At 39.3% G+C, this 21,105-nt stretch overlaps 1 protein-coding gene across 2 annotated transcripts in view; it reads left to right on the top strand.

The window, feature by feature from the left end:
- Nucleotides 1-1,820: 1,820 nt before the first annotated feature.
- The window catches only part of LOC112228410 (unconventional myosin-VIIa-like), an 85,392-nt gene continuing 66,107 nt past the window's right edge, over nucleotides 1,821-21,105 (top strand). Inside the window, exons 1-2 of one of the 2 annotated variants that reach the window (XM_042309026.1) lie at nucleotides 1,821-2,138; nucleotides 10,836-10,904. In XM_042309026.1, the coding sequence (XP_042164960.1) occupies nucleotides 10,887-10,904 (18 nt within the window). In that variant the 5' untranslated portion in view covers nucleotides 1,821-2,138; nucleotides 10,836-10,886. The remainder of the gene's footprint in view (nucleotides 2,139-10,835; nucleotides 10,905-21,105) is intronic. The other variant, XM_042309027.1, reaches the window with a different exon arrangement.

Below are 21,105 nucleotides of genomic sequence, written 5' to 3'. Positions count from 1 at the left end.
TCAATATTTTGTACTCTTGCTAATTTTATATATCCACTTAACCTTGTGTTCTCTAGGCTTATATGTTTACTAATAGCTAGACATCGAAAGGCTGTATCTTATGTACTGTATGCTTGTCTGTGTGTCTTTTTTTGTTACCGTATGCGTTTGTTCGATTTGATTACGTGAACCTCAGTTACACTGTGGTTATTTTATAGTTATTTTACAGTGATCTGGAAATGATTTATTTTCATTTTGTATTTTATGTCAACTTGTGGCATGACTTTCAAATAAAAGATGAAACCTTATTGCTTTTCAATTTGATCTGTCAGAAATGTCTGCCAATGTGTGGTCCAGGTTTGGGATCAATTCCATTTTAATTCAGTCAATTCAGGAAGTAAAAGTAATTCAGTTTACTTCCTAAATGGAAATTGAATTGACCCCAACCCTGGTGTAGTTGTCTGTCTCGTTATACAGTTACACTCCCCTCCGTATTTATTTGAACAGTGACGCTATCACTCACTCATCATTATACATGATTAATTAATGATCATCCATAATCATGGTAGTATCCAAGTTCATTTAGAACTGTTCAGAAACACCTTGTATTCTAATTTACAATAAAAGTGACACAATAGATTATTCACTTCAGTTCCTATTGGGCAAAACATTAACCATAACACAATTGTGTGCTAGGAATATGGGCCAAATACTCAACTTTTGACTGCTTTAATACTATAAGTGAATTTGTCCAAATACATATGTAGAAAAAAACCTATTCAATTGGGAGGAATATAATATAATATAATATAATATAATATAATATAATATAATATAATAATAATAATATTAGATACATAAAGTGCATTTATTTCTAAACGGTAAAACAGATACGTATGAAATACCCTCAAATAAAAGGTGACATTCTGACCTGTCGCCTCATGTGATGTCAAATCCAAAGTGCTGGAGTATAGAGCCAAATGTACAAATGTTAGCTCCACTGTCCTATATACAGAGGGGAGTGTACTAGTTACATAAACATTTTGCTGCATCTGCTACACCATCTCCTACACCATCTGCTACACCATTCTGCTACACCATTTGCAACACCATCTCCAACACCATCTGCTACACCATCTGCTACACCATTTGCTACACCATCTGCTACAACATCTGCTACACCATCTGCTACACCATTTGCTACACCATCTGCTACACCATTTGCTACACCATCTGCTCTACCATCTGCTACACCATCTGCTACACCATCTCCAACACCATCTGCTACACCATCTGCTACACCATTTGCTACACCATCTGCTACAACATCTGCTACACCATCTGCTACACCATTTGCTACACCATCTGCTACACCATTTGCTACACCATCTGCTCTACCATCTGCTACACCATTTGCTACACCATCTGCTCTACCATCTGCTACACCATGTGCTAAACTTTGTACGTGATCAATACATTTTGATTTGACTTTAGTTAAGCTGCTGTTTTAGAACAAGACCTTCAGTCTTCACATGGCATCATCACCTGCCACATACACATAGTCCCCAAATGTACCCTATTCATAGGCCTGGTGGGATTACACAACTGTGTTAACCCTCCTCCTTCTCATGCATAAATATTACAGTACAATGTTTACATTTTTTGTGGGACAATAGGTGCAGGCCCTGACCAGTCCGGCACCACCTGCCACCCCATGACCTCTCAGTCCCCCTCCTCCTCCCCCTTCCTCCCTCCCCCTCCAAGTGGCTGGTCACTGTGGCTGTGTGGCGCACGTAACCTGCCTCCCTGCTAATAGGGATCAGCGGACTGACTGAATGATGAATGAGAGATCGAGAGAGAGGCTGTAGTCACTCCTCTACTGGACGCCAGGCAGCAACAGGTCCCTTGGAGAGAAAGAAAGAAAAAGAGGAGGGACAGAGCATGTGAGAGAGAGAGAGGACAAAAAGGGACAGAGACCGCAGCAAGTGGAAAGAGTGAGAGAGAGATTTTCTTTTGTTCATCCTGCTTCTTTTCACCTTTCCGTCAATTCACCTGCTACCTGGCTGTTACCAGTTACCTGGACTTACCAGAGTGGAAGAGCGAGGGACAAGGAAAGAGGGAAAAAGCGAGGAGACAGGAGAACCCGAGTGTCTTGAGTGGTAAGTAAGGGAGTAAATAAAGTAAAGAAAAGCAGTTGGTTGGTCAGGGCTGAGGGCTTAGCTGGCCCAGGGCTCAGTGTTGCTGCCTCTCCTCAGGCATTAGTTACCCAAAGCCTCTTACGGCTCACTCAGCGCTCACAGCCAGCACACCCCCACTGCATGCTTCCTTCGTGCCAGGCCTCAAAGGGGACCATTTATAATCTCACTTAAAGAAACAGAACGTGACTCTTTCTGTGCGCGTGTACCTTCAGGTTTGTGTGTGTGTATATTGCCAGAATGTGTATTTAAGTGGATCTGTACCTTTTTTGAATAAACCAAGTTGGTAAATATGATCATATTAACTTAGTAAAGTACAACCTGAAATGATCGTGAGTAAGAATGGAAAGTGAAAAGGTGCATGAAGTCGGCACTTAAAGTATAAAAGTTCTAGATTTCCACGTGCGCATCGTTTTTAAGGAGGACATCTGGCACTGATCAGAGAATATTGGTGTTCACAGGGTGCTTGGAAGTCTTTTATGACCTGGTCTTGATATTGTCATCAAAGAAGCTGTTTTTCTGGATTGGTTATTAGTCCACCTACATGACTCTTCAGCCTCCCAGGTCACCGTCTGTGTGTTTTCTTCCTGGCCTGGGTCATAGTGAGTGTAGTTGGTGAGATGGAATAATAGCTCAGGCAATGGGGAGGCCATGCTCAGGCTATTCTCCCCTTCCTGTCTGGGTCGTATTCACTAGGAACCAAACAGAAGCAAACGGGCCTAAATGATTGTTTTCTTTTTCCGTTGCAAACATTTTGATGTGGTGTGCACTAATGAATATGACCCTACACTGGCCTCAACTGTTCCTGGGTCATAGTGACATACTTGGGTAGAATCATCTTCCCAGATCAGAGAACTGGAAGACTACTAACCAAACTGAAGTGTAGTTCAGATTCAGCTGAAATGGCTGAATGATAATGATGATAATATTTGTATTTTAGTGGCTTCATTGAATTGTTCAGGGAACCTGCTGGACATAATAACTAGCTAGCCATTTCAAGAGTTTCAAAGTCACAGTCACGTACCACCTTGGTCCTAAACATGTTGAGGAAGGATCATGTTAACAATCATAAGAATTATGTTTTGAATCATCATGAGCTTCTGAACATTTGACAAAACTACCCAGGTTACAAACAAGCTTGGATGTCTTTCTCAGGACTGTTGATGTTGAACCAAATAATATGGCCAATTTTGTACCTGCTGGGTAGGGGGTTGAGGATAACCTGAAACATCTGCTCCTCTACTTCATATAGATCTACATATTGTACATAGATTTGACACACACACACACACACACACACACACACACACACACACACACACACACACACACACACACACACACACACACACACACACACACACACACACACACACACACACACACACACACACAGATCCATACAGTACATACTGTAGGACTAAAGTGTGGACTCTCTAATGCCCAAAGGCTCAACAGCTAATCTGAGAGTACAGTATGTTGTGTTCATATCCTATAATGCTGCTCTCAGAGGCCACTCGGTGTATACAGTATGTCAATAATGAGTCACAGCTATTATAAAACAGCTATTTTGAAACAGGGTCTGCCGTAAGTTTTTGAAACAGCTAGTTTGTTTTTAGGTCCATAAAGATTCAGCAGTTTCACTGAACAATGTAGGCTAAACCAACAAAGCCACATTTGTTCCACTTAGTCATAATCATTCAGCTATTTCAACTGGATCCCAGTTTGGTTAGTTTTCCTGTCCTCTGATATGGGAAGGAATAGAGTCATTGGGTATGACCAAAATTAGTTTTAGAGCTAGGTTAGAACAAAAGTCTGAGTAACCATACACAATACACCCATATAGTTCTCCAGAACCAGGGCTGGTGTCCATTGTGTTAACAAATATAGTCAGAAAGACAAACCAGCCTACAAGAGAAATAGATTAAGCTCCTACCATATTGCTGATGGCTATTGAATACTTTCAGATCGGCAAAGGTAGAGGCTAGGCCAGTATCGGTGCATTGACTGAGATTTTATTTCATATAACTGGCACGACCAAAACAAATTGGGAATATTGTCGATTTGTGCAAAAAGAGGTTTGTAAACAAATACTGCTACAATTGTGACTGACTATACAGTATTTTGTTAATATTTCTGCTTTTAGCATAGAACAAATTATGCCATATACTGTAAGTATTAGGGACTGTATTCACAAAGCATCTCAGAGTAAGGGTTTAGATAATTAATTTTATTGATCAACACTCCTATTCTGAGGTGCTTTGTGGATACGGGCAGTGGTATAAAGTACTTTTTGGTAGTTTTATGGGGTATCTGTGCTTTACTATTAATATTTTTGACTATTTTTACTTTTACTTCACTACATTCCTAAAGAAAATGATGTACTTATTACTCCATACATTTTCCTTGACACCCAAAAAGTACTCGTTACATTTTGAATGATTAGCAGGACAAGAAAATGGTCCATTTCACGCACTAATCAAGAGAATATCCCTACTGCCTCTTATCTGGCGGACTCACGAAACACAAATCATTTGTTTGTAAATTAAATTTTAAAAACAAGTGTGTTATCTGGTTTGCTTAATATAAGGAATGTGAAATTATTTGACTTTTACTTTTGATATTTAAGTATAGTTTAACAATTGCATTTACTTTTGATACTTAAGTATATTTATACCAAATATTTTTAGACTTTTACTCAAGTAGAATTTTACTGGATGACTTTCACTTTTACTTGAGTCATTTTCTATGAAGGTATCTTCACTCAAGTATGACAATTGGGTACCTTTTCCACCACTGGACTCGGTCCCTGATCCTAGATCAGCACTCCTACTCTGTGACGCTTCATGAATATGGGTCCAAAGAGGAAAGGAAGTGCATTTTGACACCCAGCAGCTGTCTTTATGCCTGACCCTGTAGTTGGGAAGGGTGAGAGCCTTATTTTTGGGCCCGTGCTGGAATGGGTTGCCAGATTGGCCCCCTGTGGTGCTAGATAAGAGGCTCTGTTTTAGCATGATTGTGGTGTGAGGAGCAGTACTTCCATCCAGATGGACTATAAAGCTGTTGATACAGAGTCAAAGGGCCACTATACAGTCTCCTTCCGACAATGAAGCATACACATTTTTGGGGGGCTCTATACTCTAGCATTTCAGGTAGAATGTGTCATATTAGGCGACACTTCAGAATGTCACCTTTTATTTTAGGGAATTTTCATACATATCTGTTTTACCATTTAGAAATGAAAGCACTTTATGTGTCTTGTTCCCCCATTTGAAGAAGTCATAAGTATTTGGACAAATTCACTTATAGTGTATTAAAGTAGTCAAAGTTAAATATTTGGTCCCATATTCCTTGCATTCCTTGCATGCAATGACTAAATCAAGCTTGTGATTCATGATTTTTGTTAATCATGGCATTATCAGGAATAATTTAGAAGTGTTCAGAAACATCTTATTACTCCAGTCATCATTCACCATTCAGTTACTATCGGGCAAAACAAAACCCAAATACAACCAAAACAAACTGCAAATGCGTCCAACAAGTTTGTAGAGTCACAAGATTGAGTAGTCATTACGTGCAAGAAATATGGGACCAAAACTAAACTTTTTAAGTGCTTTCATTGCTAAACAGTAACACAGACATGTATGAAGAAAAAAATGATATTCTGTACTGTCGCCTCATATGAAACATTTGATCTCAAATCCAAAATGCTGGAGTATAGAGACTAATTTAAAGTGTTAGCTTCACTGTCCAAATACTTATGGAGGGGAGTGTATCTAATCCTTTATTTGGATCTGAAATTTTGAAATCCTCTCAAACAAATCAAACAAATCAACCCCCGGACTTCTTACCCCCTCCTCTCTTCTTCCCCTCCTCCCCTCTTTTCCTCCTTCCCTCATTTACCTGACAACATGACGCTGCACTTAACCCAGCTGTGACTCTAGTCTGGATACTAATATCAAGTGTAAAGATGTCCAATGAAATGGTGCCACATATGAGGATAAATATTTATTGATTTACTATTGGGCAAAACATAACCCAAAAGACTCATTTAAAATGTTAGCTTTACTGTCCAATACATATAGATGGGAGTGTATGTAATCCTTTTTATGGATCTGCTACATTTTGCATGTTGTTTTGCAATTAAATATTTGAGTTGCATTCAATGTAGCTGTATTCAAAGCACAGCAGATCCGTACAGTATATCATTAAGCCCAATGTTAATCTACTTATTGGGCAGCAAATGGGAGGAGTCCCTGGTAAACTGTACCATATGTTCCTTATGTGACAACACTCTCCTGTCACATGTAGGGAGGATGTTTCTGTTCACCCGGTTCACCCGGTTGGCTCCGAGATCTGAGGGAAACAGATAGTTAGCAATATGTTGATGACCTAGCCTTCAGCATACGCTACAGAGTTATGCCATATTGCTTTCCCCTATCTAGTCCTACATGAGCAGTGGACATGAAAAAGGGTAGGACCTAGGGGAAGGAGGTACAGAAATGGATCCAGGCCATGCCCCCTGTGTCCTGCTGTATGTAGCCTATGGAGACAAAATGGCTACTGTTATTATGGATGTAAACAAAGTCTTTGATCCAAAGGCAGCCCAATGAGATCTGCCGTCAGGGAGGATATGATTCAGCAGCCAATATTAAATGATGGTTTGTATAAACCCAGAGATTAGCCCCAGGAATCTAAATAAACCCTTAAAGGGACATTTCACAATTTATCAACTTTGTATTTATCATCTCAAGCACCAGCCCAACATACCCTCACTCACCTGACTACATGACCAGCTGAGCCACATGGCTAAGGCATGACACTAAAATTAACCCAGCTGTAAAGATGTCCAATGAAATAGTGTCCTGTATGAGGAGAAGCCTACACACAGTGCTCTGTGTGAGGATCATTATTTGCACTGATATTACACAAAAGCAAGATGAGACATTCTTATATATACAGTGCATTCGGAAAAGTTTTCAGACCTCTTGACTTTTTCCACATTTTGTTATGTTACAGCTTTATTCTAAAATTGATGAAAAACATTTTTTTCATTAATCTACACACATACCCCATAACGACAAAGCAAAAAAAGTTATTTTTGAAATGTTTTCAAAATTATAAAAAATAAAACACAGAAATACCACATTTTACATAAGTATTCAGACATTTTACTCAGTACTTTGTTGAAGCACCTTTGGCAGCAATTACAGCCTTGTCTTCTTGGGTATGACGCCACAAGCTTGGCACACCTGTATTTGGAGAGTTTCTCCCATTTCTCTCTGCAGATCCTCTCAAGCTCTGTCAGGTTGGATGGTGAGCTTTGCTGCACAGCTATTTTCAGGTCTCTCCAGAGATGTTCGATCGGGCTCTGGCTGGGCCATTCAAGGACATTCAGAGACTTGTCCTAAAGCCACTCCTGCGTTGTCTGGGCTGTGTGCTTAGGGTCATTGTTCTGTTGGAAGGTGAACCTTCTCTATGTACTTTGCTCCGTTCATCTTTCCCTCGATCCTGACTAGTCTCCCAGTCCCTGCCGCTGAAAAACATCCCCACAGCATGATGCTGCCACCACCATGCTTCACCGTAAGGATGGTGCCAGGGTTCCTCTAGACATGACGCTTGGCATTCGGGCCAAAGAGTTCAATCTTGGTTTCATCAGACCAGAGAATCTTGTTTCTCATAGTCTGATAATCTTTATGTCCCTTTTGGCAAACTCCAAGCGGATTGTCATGTGCCTTTTTACTGAGGAGTGGCTTCCGTCTGGCCACTCTACCATAAAGGCCTGATTGGTGGAGTGCTGCAGAGATGGTTGTCCTTCTGGAAAGTTCTCCCATCTCCACAGAGGAACTCTCGAGCTCTGTCAGTGTGACCATTGGGTTTGTGGTCATCTCCCTGACCAAGGTCCTTCTCCCCCGATTGCTCAGCTCTAGGAAGAGTCTTGGTGGTTCTAAACTTCTTCCATTTAAGAATGATGGAGGCCACTGTGTTCTTGGGGACCTTTAATGCTGCAAAAAAACATTGGTACACTTCCCCAGATCTGTGCCTCGACACAATCCTGTCTCGGAGCTCTACAGATAATTCCTTTGACCTCATGGCTTGGTTTTTGCTCTGACATGCACTGTCAACTGTTATATAGACAGGTCTGTGCCTTTCCAAATCATGTCCAATCAATTGAATTTACCACAGGTGGACTCCAATCAATTGTATTGTATTTCAATTGATGATTAATTAATGGAAAAAGGATGCCCCTGAGCTCCGTTTTTAGTCTCATAACGAAGTGTCTGAATACTTGTAAATAAAGTATTTCTGTTTTTAAATGTTTAATAATTTAGCAAAACCTTTAAAAACCTGTTTTCACTTTGTCATTATAAGGTATTGTGTGTAGATTGCTGATGGGAAAAAAGTTATCCAAAAAAATAAGACTGTAACTGTAACTTAACAAAATGTGGAAAAAGTCAAGGGGTCTGAATACTTTACGAAGGCACTGTAAGTACCTGTACAGGTAATTTTGGGTCGGCGGGTAGCCTAGTGGTTTGAGTGTTGGGCCAGTAACCGAACATCTCAATATTTTGTTTCTGTGACTGATGGCTTCTGAGAATTAGTGTCCATGGTGTCCATGGTGTCCATGGATCGAATCCCCGAATCCCCGCTGACAAGGTAAAAATCTGTCGTTATGCCCCTGAACAAGGCAGTTAACCCACTGTTCCTGGGCCATCATTGTAAACAAGAATTTGTTCTTAACTGACTTGCCTAGTAAAATAAAGTTTAAAAAATAAATGGTAGTTACAGTAAATTAATGGTTCCTTATGGCACAGTTGCTTCAGTGCAATTTTAGAGACACATACAGTACTTGATGTTTAATGTATATGTTTTGTGTAACCTATACATTCTTAAGGAGTTTCATTATGCGTTGCATAGATAGACCCCCCTCCCTCTCCTCATTTTCTCTTGTGCAGCTGGCTATGATCATTGTGGGCAAGTTATTTTATAGTGGTCTCCCTAGCAGCAGCTGTCACTGGGAATGACATGCCCAGAATACCCATGGTCCAAAGTCAAAGCATCTTAGAGTATGCTCATTTATGATCCGGGCCTGTAACCACAAAACGTCTCAGAGTAGGAGCACTGATCTCAGATCAGTTTAGCCTATTAGATAATAATGAACAATATTATATGGACACATACTAGATCAGCACTCTGAGATGCTTTGTGGATAAGGCCCCAGGTCCATATAACAATTTTGATTCTGATCTAAAAGGCTAAATTGATCCTATGATGAGAACTCCTACTCTGAGATGCTTTATGAATACTGGCCCACAGCTACTGTACTTTAATCATGTCAATGTGTCTCTAGCCTGGTTCCAGATCTGGTTGCAGATCAGTTTTACATGCCAATGCACATAGGAGTTGGCTATACAGCACAAACGGATCTTAGACCAGGCAAATGTGTCTCTACATTGAATATCAAAGTAAACACTTGCATTCTGCTGCCTCATATTTATTGTGATTGGTTGAAATGTATTTTTGGACAATCCACTGCAGATTGGTGTATTCGTTGATTATTTCTTAGTGGGTGTGTCATTCCTACTTTGTCAGAGCCATAGTAACTACAACTGGAGAAAGTTAGTACTTCTACTAGGGTCTTGAAAGGTTAGTCAGAGACTTTGTTGTGTGTGTGCGCATGTGTGATAGTCAGTAACGGGGGAGCTGACTGTAGTCATGGAGATTTGAAATAAGACAGCCTGATCAAACTCTCTCAGCCAGAGCTTAATTTCATTAGACCATTTACTTGTGGATTACAATGGTGGTGTGTGTTTGTTGGTTTATTGTGTGTGACGTATGTATGTGTGAGATCAGGGAACTGTCTTCGTTCCAATTCTCTCCCCTTCTCCATGACGTGCACTTGGTCACTCATGGACTTAAAGTTCAAAGGTGGAAGATATATATCCCTCTTAGCCCATGGAGGCAACAATACAATGCTTTTAAATCCATGATTAGGAGTGAACGAGTGCACATTTAAGAGAAGGGAAGTGAATCGGACAAGAGCACAGGTCTAAAAGCCCCTGTGCAAATCAGTCCAGAAACATCTGCAAAAGTCACAGTCTGAAATGGCACCCTATTCTCTATGTAATGTTCTACCTTATGGGCTCGGGCCAAAGGTAATGCACTATATGGGGAATAGGGTGCTATGCCATTTCGGATATACCCACACTACACATTAGATCCAATGACAACTGCTTTGGGGGACATTCTGATTTACAGTAATACCTTTAATCTCACAAAGTAATGGAGACTCTGACAACAAGCTTATGTGTGTATCCTCACTCTCCGGGGGTAGAAATGTTTATCATTTTATACACATTAATTCCACCTAATTAAAGTGGGATTCCTCTTGGCTCAGACAGTATGAGGTCTGGTCCACCAGTCACCAATGGACTCAGCTTTAAGCCATCTGTCCAGCGAAAACCACGGTATAGAGAGAACCCCTGTGGTGAATCTTTACCATTAGTAAGACTGTGCCGGATGTTGGTCTAGTGGTCAACACAGCCACTGCATTGCCCCCCAACAGTGGTAGTTTGAATCCCTGTTGGGCCAGTTTCTGAGTGTGCAAATATGTATGTTTGATATGTTCTGTATGTCTAATAGGACTTTTCTCTATTCCAGGAGCCTCACATGGTGACTTCTAATGTCCTGGAATAAACCGGAAGCTGAACCATGGTCATTCTGCAACAGGTAGAATACCTCATTTCTCACTTGTTCTCTCTCTCAAACATACACTCACACACACACACACACACACACACACACACACACACACACACACACAAACACACACCCACCCTGTGCAAGTGAGACACAATTTAAATGCTAATAAGATAGGGGCTATGGTGTGTTATCAGCTGGACCACCAGAGGACACAGTGACACGTAGCATGAGATAACATGCACCCTCATTCTCCGATCATCACACCCCCCCCCGTCACACTATCAATATATTTTCATCTGGGCCCATGGTTCTGGAGAAGCTTTGTGGGGCTTTGAAGGTCACTTCATCTGGGGTTTTAAAGGGATAGTTCATCGATTACATTTTTGGGGTTTGGAGTGGGTAGTTTAACAAAAATAAAGTGTGAATTGCAGGCACTTCTTGTCCATAGACTGATTTCAAGGTAAGGAAACAAATATGTAAATATGTAAAATCTCTAAACTATCCCTTTAAGGAGTACCTCAATGTCAAGAGACTAGTCATGAATCATGCATCTCATTCCATCAGCAAGGCATCTGTGTTGTCAGACTAGTAAAGCCTCTGTAATGCCTGAGTCTAGACAGGGAGGGATAGTGACATGGACGTTTCACCTCAACCTAAATTAGAAATGGATACTTTTTTCTTGCTGAAGTTTTTGACTGCTAACTGCATCCTTTTCTAACAAAGCTGGTACCTGGGTTTTGGGTTGTCAAAATCATTCTTATTGCACTTCAATGCACATTTGATTTAATTTACTGAATGAAACGATGATTACAATTTTTGAAAAGAAAGTTGACTCCATATAAACATGTTTTTGTGTAGAGCAAAACTTGTACGTTTTACTTTTTTTGATTGGTTCAGTCCTAAATATGTTGTTGTTGTCCGGTTTATTGCATATATATGTTGTTAGGTGGTTTGTGAGAGATTGAATAACGGTTTATTGCATATATATTTGCATATATTTTCCAAAGAGTACATATAGGAGCAGTCAGCATAGCACACCAGGACGCACAACTGCAACGCATTTCGACTCAGGCAGCTGCAATTTAGGGGCCTAACTTCCTACTGCCCTCATTACTATTGTTGCAATGTAATTTAAACACATTCCTGCCAAGTTTGTACTTCAGCAAACACAAATAAAGCTGGTTTGAAATGCATTTTCAATTTGCAAGTATATTGATGGCAGGTCCAGGGTGTAACGTGAGTCTTTAAAAAAATAAGCACATCACGTCCTGGACCTAATGGACAATATATTGAAATCATGTGCTTAACATATTGGAATGGCAAATGTAATGTATTCAACTAGTAAGAAAATGGTAACACTTCATTTTATGGGGTCCTTATTACAGTGTAATTACATGTGTAATTACACTAACAAGCAGTGTCATTAATTGTTATAACCCATAGTTAGACTGTAATAACATGTAACCGGTGGTAATTGCAGTCTGTAATTACAGAAGTGTAACAACAAATGGTTGTTACCATGCTTCTTACAAATGGGCAAGCTCCCACTAAATTCACAAATTTAGTGTTTTGGTTCTTCTCAGCACATCCAATTCAATACAAACTATCACAAGGTAATAATCTCTTGTGGACATATGCACTGGGTGTCCCAAGATTACATAGGCTCTAATGAGTAGGCAGTCATTTTAAATAAGAATTTGTTCTTAATTAACAACTTCTTAGGGCTAGGCCCCTTTCTGCCTGAATGACATGCCCAAAGTAAACTGCGTGTTGCTCAGGCCCTGAAGCCAGGATATGCATATAATTGGTACAATTGGAAAGAAAACACTTTGAAGTTTGTATAAATGTTTAAATAGTGTAGGAGAATATAACACAGTAGATATTGTAAGAGAAAATCCAAAGAAAAATCAAACAGATTTTTTTTTGTTGAGAGACCATCCTCTTAGAAATGCAAGTATAAGGTCATAATGAAAATTAGCTCCCTGTGTGCAATTCCTTTGGCTTCCACAGGGTGTCAACAGTCTATGTTTCAGGTTTGTAACTTCAAAAACGAATAAGAAATATCAGCTTTAGTACAGGGATACAGTCTTGGAAATTCGTGTTTGTGCGCGCCATGAAGACAGGACGCACCTGCTAAAATCAGTTTCCTACTTCCTTCTGTAAGAAATATTATAGTTTGATTACATTTTAGGGTATCTGAGGAGTAAATAGAAACATATTTTCACTTGTTGAAACAAAGTTTAGGGGTAGATTTTCGGATTTCCTTTTTCTGCATGTTGTACGAATGGATTACTCAAATCAATGTCGCCAACAGATTTTTTGGAATATAAAGAAGTATTTTATCTAACAAAACGACACTACGTGTTATAGCTGGGACCCTTTGGATGACAATTTAGAGGAAGTTTTATATTTAATCGTTATTTGTGAATGTATGAAACCTGTGCCGGTGGAAAAATATTTTGATGTGGGGCGCTGTCCTCAAACAATCGCATGGCATGTTTTCGCTGTAATAGCTACTATAAATCAGACAGTGCAGTTGGATTAACAATAATGTAAGCTTTCAGAGGATATAAGACACTTATATCCTCTATAGGCTAGGGGGCGGTATTTTCACGTGAGGATGAAAAGCATGCCCAAAGTAAACTACCTGCTACTCAGGCCCAGAAGCTAGGATATGCATATTATTATTAGATTTGGATAGAAAACACTCTGGTTTCTAAAAATGTTTGAATGATGTCTGTGAGTTTAACATAACTTATTTGGCAGGTGAAACCCCGAGGACAAACCACCCACGAAAAAAACAATTTGAGGTCACTCTCTTTTCAATGGGAATCTAGAATTCTAAGGCCGTTGCTTGCATTTCCTATTGCTTCCACTGGATGTCAACAGTCTTTAGAAATTGGTTGATGTTTTTCCTTTGTGTAATGAAGAAGTAGCCCTGTTCAGAACGAGGGTCGAGTGAAGTGTACTGTTTGTTAGAGGTGTGTGACCTGAAAGCACGCTCAACTTTGTTTTCGTCCGGTATTGAACGCAGTTTATTAAATTCTTTGATTATTTACATAAAAAAATACCTACAGTTGTATTAGGAAAGTTGTTTGAAATGTTTGGACAAAGATTACAGGTAACTTATGAGATATTTTGTAGTCATGTTGCGACAGTGTTTTTCTGGAACCAGTGTTTTTCTGGATCAAACGCGCCAAATAAATGGACATTTTGGATATATAACGTCGGAATGAATCGAATAAAAGGACCATTTGTGATGTTTATGGGACATATTGGAGTGCCAACAGAAGAAGCTCGTCAAAGGTAAGGCATGAATTATATCTTCATTTCTGAGTTTCGTGTCACGCCTGGTTGAATTATGATTGTCTGTGTTTGTTTGTTGGGGTGCTATCCTCAGATAATCGCATGGTTTGCTTTCGCCATAAAAGCCTTTTTGAAATCTGACACGTTGGCTGGATTAACAACAAGTGTAGTTGTTAATTTAATTTGAATTTGGCGCTGTGCCATTTCACCGGATGTTGTCAAATCGATCCTGCTAAAGGGATTTGATCCCTAAGAAGATACATGTACCGAAATGTTCAGTTTCACCGATAGTTGTCCCGCTAGCGAGACGCCTAGCCCAAACGGGAACTGACTTGCCTAGTTAAATAAAAAATATATAATAATAATCATTACCTACCTATGAATGCACACTTCAACCTCACTGATTGGGGTCTTCCATACGAGTGTCATCTTCAAGTGGGTGTCATCCTCAAGTGGGAGGATAAACAAAGTACAACACAGAGTACATGTACAATTTGCATAAATTGTAAAAACTTAATTACTAGGTGTTACATAGGATTAAATTGGTTAAAATCAAGTGTATCTTGAGGGGTACTTACTTGTCATTAATGTGTACTTAGATAGTACATTACCCATCCTGACAACCTGACCCTAATTGCAAAGCTTCTGTAAGCACCATCCAAGTGAGAGAAAAAAACACACTAGTACACTACAGAGTACATGTAATATCTGCATAAGTACAATGTAATTACTAGGTGTTACACAGGATTAAGCTAGTTCAAATTAAGTGTATCTTGAGGCGTACCTAATTGTAATTGCGTACTTATAAAGTGTGTTACCCATCCTGACAATCTGATCACCAGCTAATAAAAGTGCCATCTAAGTGAGAAGATAAACACACTAATACATCACAGAGTACATATCTGTAATTGTAACACAGGAGTTTGCTATTTAAAGTTGTGTAACTTTAAATTTACCTATGAGTAATTTCAATATAATTACTAACAGCTTATTATCAAGTGGAAATAGCTACAAACAAAAGATGAGCTTTTCTTTTAGTCAACTTTATTGCAAGATGTAAAAAGAACTTACATTTCTTACACAATTACAACCATTTTTATTGTTACATTAATAATCTGATTACTTAGATTAAACAAAGATATAGGCTTATTCAATAACGTAAAAAGAACTATTCTAGTGCGGGTGAGTACTAGTCTAGATAGCCAATTTAGAAAAACGTGATTCTCTTTTTCTTCCCTTTTAACATTATAAGTAGCAATGGAAATCAACTCTGTAAGCATTTTCCCCATCCTGGAGCAGACAAGGTAAGGACAAAGATTCAGCAGGAGGCAGGCAGGTAGAGGTGCAAATGAGTGTTGGATTTATTTACACAGCGCTGGTGTTTCAAAGATGACGCTGATATTTACAAATATAAATACAAAGTTCTGACTTCAAAATGTCAGCATTCAAAAGAAAAAGCCTCTCATCAAAATTCTATGCATTTTCAGCCATTCCTGAACCTGAGACCAGAAACAGGCTACCTGAGGACAATACCAATATAAATGATCTGTTGATTCAGTTTCCTCACAAAGTTAAATTCTTCAGTCAGTCATATCATTTAGTGTCATTACTTGAAGTCAAGAGCAGTTCAGAATCTCCAAATAAAAAAATGGCATAAAAGGTTAAATAAACATAGAAGTATTAATCAATCTCAACTGTAATCAATGAGTAGGAAAAGTAGTATCTGCAGAGCTTCGATGATTTTATGCCCCAAAATTCAACATTTTGTTGGTGGCAAGAATTCTATATAATAATTTTAGCTGAAAAGCATGAAGTCTTGAATCTTGCGTTGTTTTATATATCAACTCATACTTTTATAAATCAACTCGGTACATCAAAAATCTCTTCCCAACTATTTTGCAATCTGTGTTGTCAACATCTTGGTCCTCAAATGAAACTGGTATACTTTCCTATTTATACTATTTTTATTCCTCCGCCAGTTTTGATCCTTTATATTGGACAGACAGACCAGTTCCCTACCTCCTCCCGCTGCCACCTGCCTCCTCCATTTTTGGGGTAATGCTGTAATCAATTGGTTGTACTCTTGGATTGAGCAGACCTTTCCGTACAATTCTGATAACTCCATGAAATGACATAACTCTACCATTCCAATTTACAATATAATTTTAGAACAAAATACCCTTTTCAAACATCTTTCCCATAAATACAGGTATTTTATCAACCAACACATTTGAGTTCAGCCATAATATTTATTGTAATATTTGTTCTATCTTTTCAGGGGGAAGAATTTGAAATTGTAGCCAGCTCTGCAATGCTTGTTTGAAAAAGAGAAATACTTTGAAAAAAGTAGCATTTTCAATTAATCGAAAATGACACATGGCAATATGCACAAAGGCAAAAAGGCAATTTTTAAATAATGGATGAGCTTTTCTTAGTAATCTACTTGAGAACCATTTAGGGTTCAAATAAAACTTTTGAATGAGTGAAGCTTTTAGAGAGAGTTTTAATGCTTTTATATTTAATCATCTCAACCCACCAAATTCATATTCATCATATAGATAGGCACGTTTTATTTTGTCTGGTTTAGCCTCCCAGATAAAGCAAAATATTTTTTGCTCATATGATTTGAAAAACAAATCATCAGGAGTAGGCAGCACCATAAGTAACTGAGTAAACTGAGTAAAATTTTTTCCATAAATAGACAGGTATTTACCTCTCCATGGTTGCAGGATCTTGTCTATTTTTACAAGTTTTCTATTGAAATTCATTGCGGAGAGCTTATTGATATCTTTTGTGATATGAATATGAGTATGTCTACTTCACCATCAGCCCATTTTATAGGTAAACTTTAGGGTAATGTAAATGTTGTATTTTTTAAGGATCCAATACGTAATATTGTACACTTATCATAATTCGTTTTTATTCCAGAGAGTACAGAAAAGTTATCTAGATCTTCAATAACACATTGCAGGGATCTAGCTTGCGGACTTAATATAAAACTTGAGTCATCGGCATACATGGACACCTTTGTTTTTAAGCCTTGGATTTCTAATCCTCTAATGTTGTTATTGGATCTGATTTTAATAGCTAGCATTTCGATGGTGTCACGACTTCCACCGAAGGTGGTTCCTCTCCCTGTTCGGGCGGTGCTCGGCGGTCAGCGTCGCCGGCCTACTAGCCGTCACCGATCAGACATCTCTGCTCTCCTGCGCTTCACTCCTTCGCCTACCTCTAAACACAATCACGTAACAGATGGCCATAACGAATAGATATGGTGACAGTGGACACCCTTGTTTAACTACTCTTGACAATTCAAAACTCTCTGAGAAGTATCCGTTATTTACCATGGCCTTATTTCTATTACAGCATATTGGCTGACTGCCATTTATATTTCATTCACCCAGCTCGATAGGTTTAGGCTACAACATGATACTCAAATTTTCCCTATAGTCATCATGAAGTTGCTACAATCTAGGCTACGAATTAACCTTTCTAGCGCAGGGGTTCCGCTAGCGGAACAACATTCCCCTCGACAACATTCCGCTGAAAAGGCAGCGTGCGAAATTCAAAAATCTTTTTTAGAAATATGTAACTTTCACACATTAACAAGTCCAATACAGCAAATGAAAGACAAACATCTTGTTAATCTACCCATCATGTCCGATTTAAAAAATGCTTTACAGCTAAAGCACAACTTATGATTATGTTAGATCACCGCCAAGTTGAAAAAACACACAGCCATTTTTACAGCCAAAGATAGGAGTCACAAAAAGCAGAAATATAGATAAAATTAATCACTAACCTTTGATGATCTTCATCAGATGACACTCATAGGACATCATGTTACACAATAAATGTATGTTTTGTTCGATAATGTGCATATTTATATCCAAATATCTCAGTTTACATTGGCGCCTTACGTGCAGTAATGTTTTGATTCCAAAACATCCGGTGATTTTGCAGAAATATGGCGCTCAGAACCCAAAACAGCCAGAGGAATATCCGACATTTTGGAATCAACAGAGTTAGAAACAACACCATAAATAATCACTTACCTTTGATGATCTTCATCAGAAGGCACTCGCAGGAATCCCAGTTCGTCAATAAATGACTGATTTGTTCCATAAAGTTCCATCATTTATGTCCAAATAGCCACTTGTTGTTAGCGTGTTCAGCCCAGTAATCCATCTTCATGAGGCGCAAGCACACAGACAAAAACATTCCGTTACAGTCCTTTAGAAACATGTCAAACGATGTATGGAATCAATTGTTAGGATGTTTTTAACATAAAACGTCAATCATGTTCCAACCAGAGAATTTCTTTGTCTTCAGAAAAGCACTGGAACGACAGGCAACTCTGTCGGGAGCGCGTGTCATGAGACCAAGGCTCTCTGCCAGACCACTGACTCAAAGAGGTCTCATGAGCCCCTCCTTTATAGTAGAATCCTCAAACTAGTTTCTAAAGACGGTTGACATCTGGTGGAAGCCCTAGGAAGTGCAACCTCATCCATATCTCAATGTGTATTCGGTAGGCCAAGCTTTGAACAACTACAAACCTTTTTGGTTTTCTCAGGTTTTCGCCTGCCATATGAGTTCTGTTATACTCACAGACATCATTCAAACAGTTTTAGAAACTTCAGAGTGTTTTCTATCAAATGCTAATAATAATATGCATATATTAGCATCTGGGACAGAGTAGGAGGCAGTTCACTCTGGGCACGCTATTCATCCAAAAGTGAAAATGCTGCCCCCTTTCCCAAAAAGGTTCAAGTTTACAATGTAGGTGCACGGGTCGAGAGGAAAGTTTTAGTAATCAAGGTGACAGACAGTGATACATTCAACACCACCTTGCACACTCTTGCTTGCATCTAGCTGACCTAGGGTGTAATCATTAATCCAAACCGTTGCAAGAGTTTCCATTGGAGAAATTCAGATATGTTTATCCCTGTTTCATTTGCTACTGCTTAAGAAACGTTTTTCAACATAATCAGCAGAATGAATACACCCCTGATCACCCACACATATTTCACTTTCATAGCAGCCACATACAAACAGCATGATCACTTTACTTGTTGTATAATTAATTCTAGCATCTACACAGAATCAGGAATCAAGGTAAGACCCAGATGCAGACACATCAAATTGACAATGGTTTAATATTTCAACAGGGGCAGGCAATAGACAGTACAAGGCAGGCAGCGGTCAGTAAACCAGAGGTGGGGCAATGGTACCGGACGGCAGGCAGGATCAGGAAGAGTGGTCAGGTAGGCGGGCACAGAGTCAGGACAGGCAGGGGTCAAAACCAGGAGGCAAAAAAAAGAGAGACTGGGAAAAGCAGGAGCTGAGAACAAAAACTCTGGTTGACTTGACAAACAAGATGAACTGGCAACGGACAAACAGAGATCACAGGTATAAATACACAGGGGCTAATGGGGAAGATGGGCGACTCCTGTAGGGGGGTGGAGACAATCACAAGGACAGGTGAAACAGATCAGGGTGTGACACACAGCCTGCCATCATTCACTTTGAACTGGACTGTGTGTTTACAGGCAGTTGCAACAGCATAAGTTTAGATCATTAGAAAGCAATTTCCAAAAGCCACAAAATACTTCTGAAAGGATTTCTGCAAATATGTAAATACTTACGTATGTAAAAATGTAAATACTTACATTTTGGAACTTTACAGCCCTATTGATCAAACGACCATGTTTATTTATTTGTTCTATGTTTGAAACATGGTGTCCTAGTAGTAGCCTAAGCAGAGAGCTCCTGTATTTTCTGGTGGTTTTGTCCCACATATTTGCAGATGGACTGGCTAGCTAGCAAGTTAGCTGGCTCATTGTTTTTGTTTGAATGATGCATCTGGACACTACCAGCTTTTTATTTCAACTGGCTGCTAGTTCCTGATCTAGTTCCTGATCTTTTGAAACCATCAATTGAGGAGTTACCTAAAGCTTGAGAGAAATGGGAGATGCAGTAGAGGAATGCAGTGCTGAGGCAGAGGGCTCGTAGTGAGGATGACTGGCTAATACTCTGAACTGTGTGTGGTGAGCTTTCCTGGCGCCCAGAGCTGCTGATGCATCACCCAAGTGGGTGCTACACATTGTGAAGGAGGAGAAGCCCAGTAGTTACACGACTCAGGCTGGTTCCCAGAGTAGCCCTTTACATGATCGTCACTAGACTCTTCATCAATCTTCTCCCTGACCACCTTCTTCTGATAAAGCCATGAACTGTCCCGCTTCATCTTTGGAGGATGCACTCAAAGACTTGTCCTCAATTGGTTGACCTATCTGTAGTCATAATGATGTATTACTTGTTTGTTTTTTGCTTTTGAAGTGCTTTGAGAGTCTTATGAAAAGCGCTATAAAAATGTAATAAATTATTATTATTATTAACCATGAAAAGGTAGGCTATCTCTCCCTCAGTTGCCTTTAAACATCAACAAGATCAACAACTAATGTTGGCCAGAGCGAGATGAGCTAAAATCCAATGAGGGAACAGTTGATAAACCCTCTCAAACTTTTTCATCTACTTGCCATCAAAATTGCACTGATAAACGATGGGGAATAGTAGCCTGCCCGCCTTTTTGCAGCTTGCCTGCTAATGGATGCTTTTCCTAACCCACATTTTGACAACTGAATGTAAACTTGCCTTCCTGCCTGCCCGCCTATTTGATTGATGCCAAATTCATTTGATTGACAAGTAACGTAAACTCACCCCATTCCGTACAAATGTGCGCAACCGCAACATTCAAATGAGGCTACAAAGAAAACTAATGGGACTGTAGCGACTGTGTTGACGTTAAAATCGGGGGTGTGAACTAGGTTTCTATTCAAGCATTGATCGACATGGTAATGGCTCTATAGTATTGGAGAAAAGTTGAAAAAACAGACACTCCATTACATCTTGTCGTAACGTACAG

Source organism: Oncorhynchus tshawytscha, linkage group LG30, assembly GCF_018296145.1.
Source record: "Oncorhynchus tshawytscha isolate Ot180627B linkage group LG30, Otsh_v2.0, whole genome shotgun sequence".
In the NCBI taxonomy this organism is placed as follows: Eukaryota; Metazoa; Chordata; class Actinopteri; order Salmoniformes; family Salmonidae; genus Oncorhynchus; species Oncorhynchus tshawytscha.
Note: the sequence above shows the minus strand (reverse complement) of the source record. Positions and strands in the feature narration are given on the sequence as shown.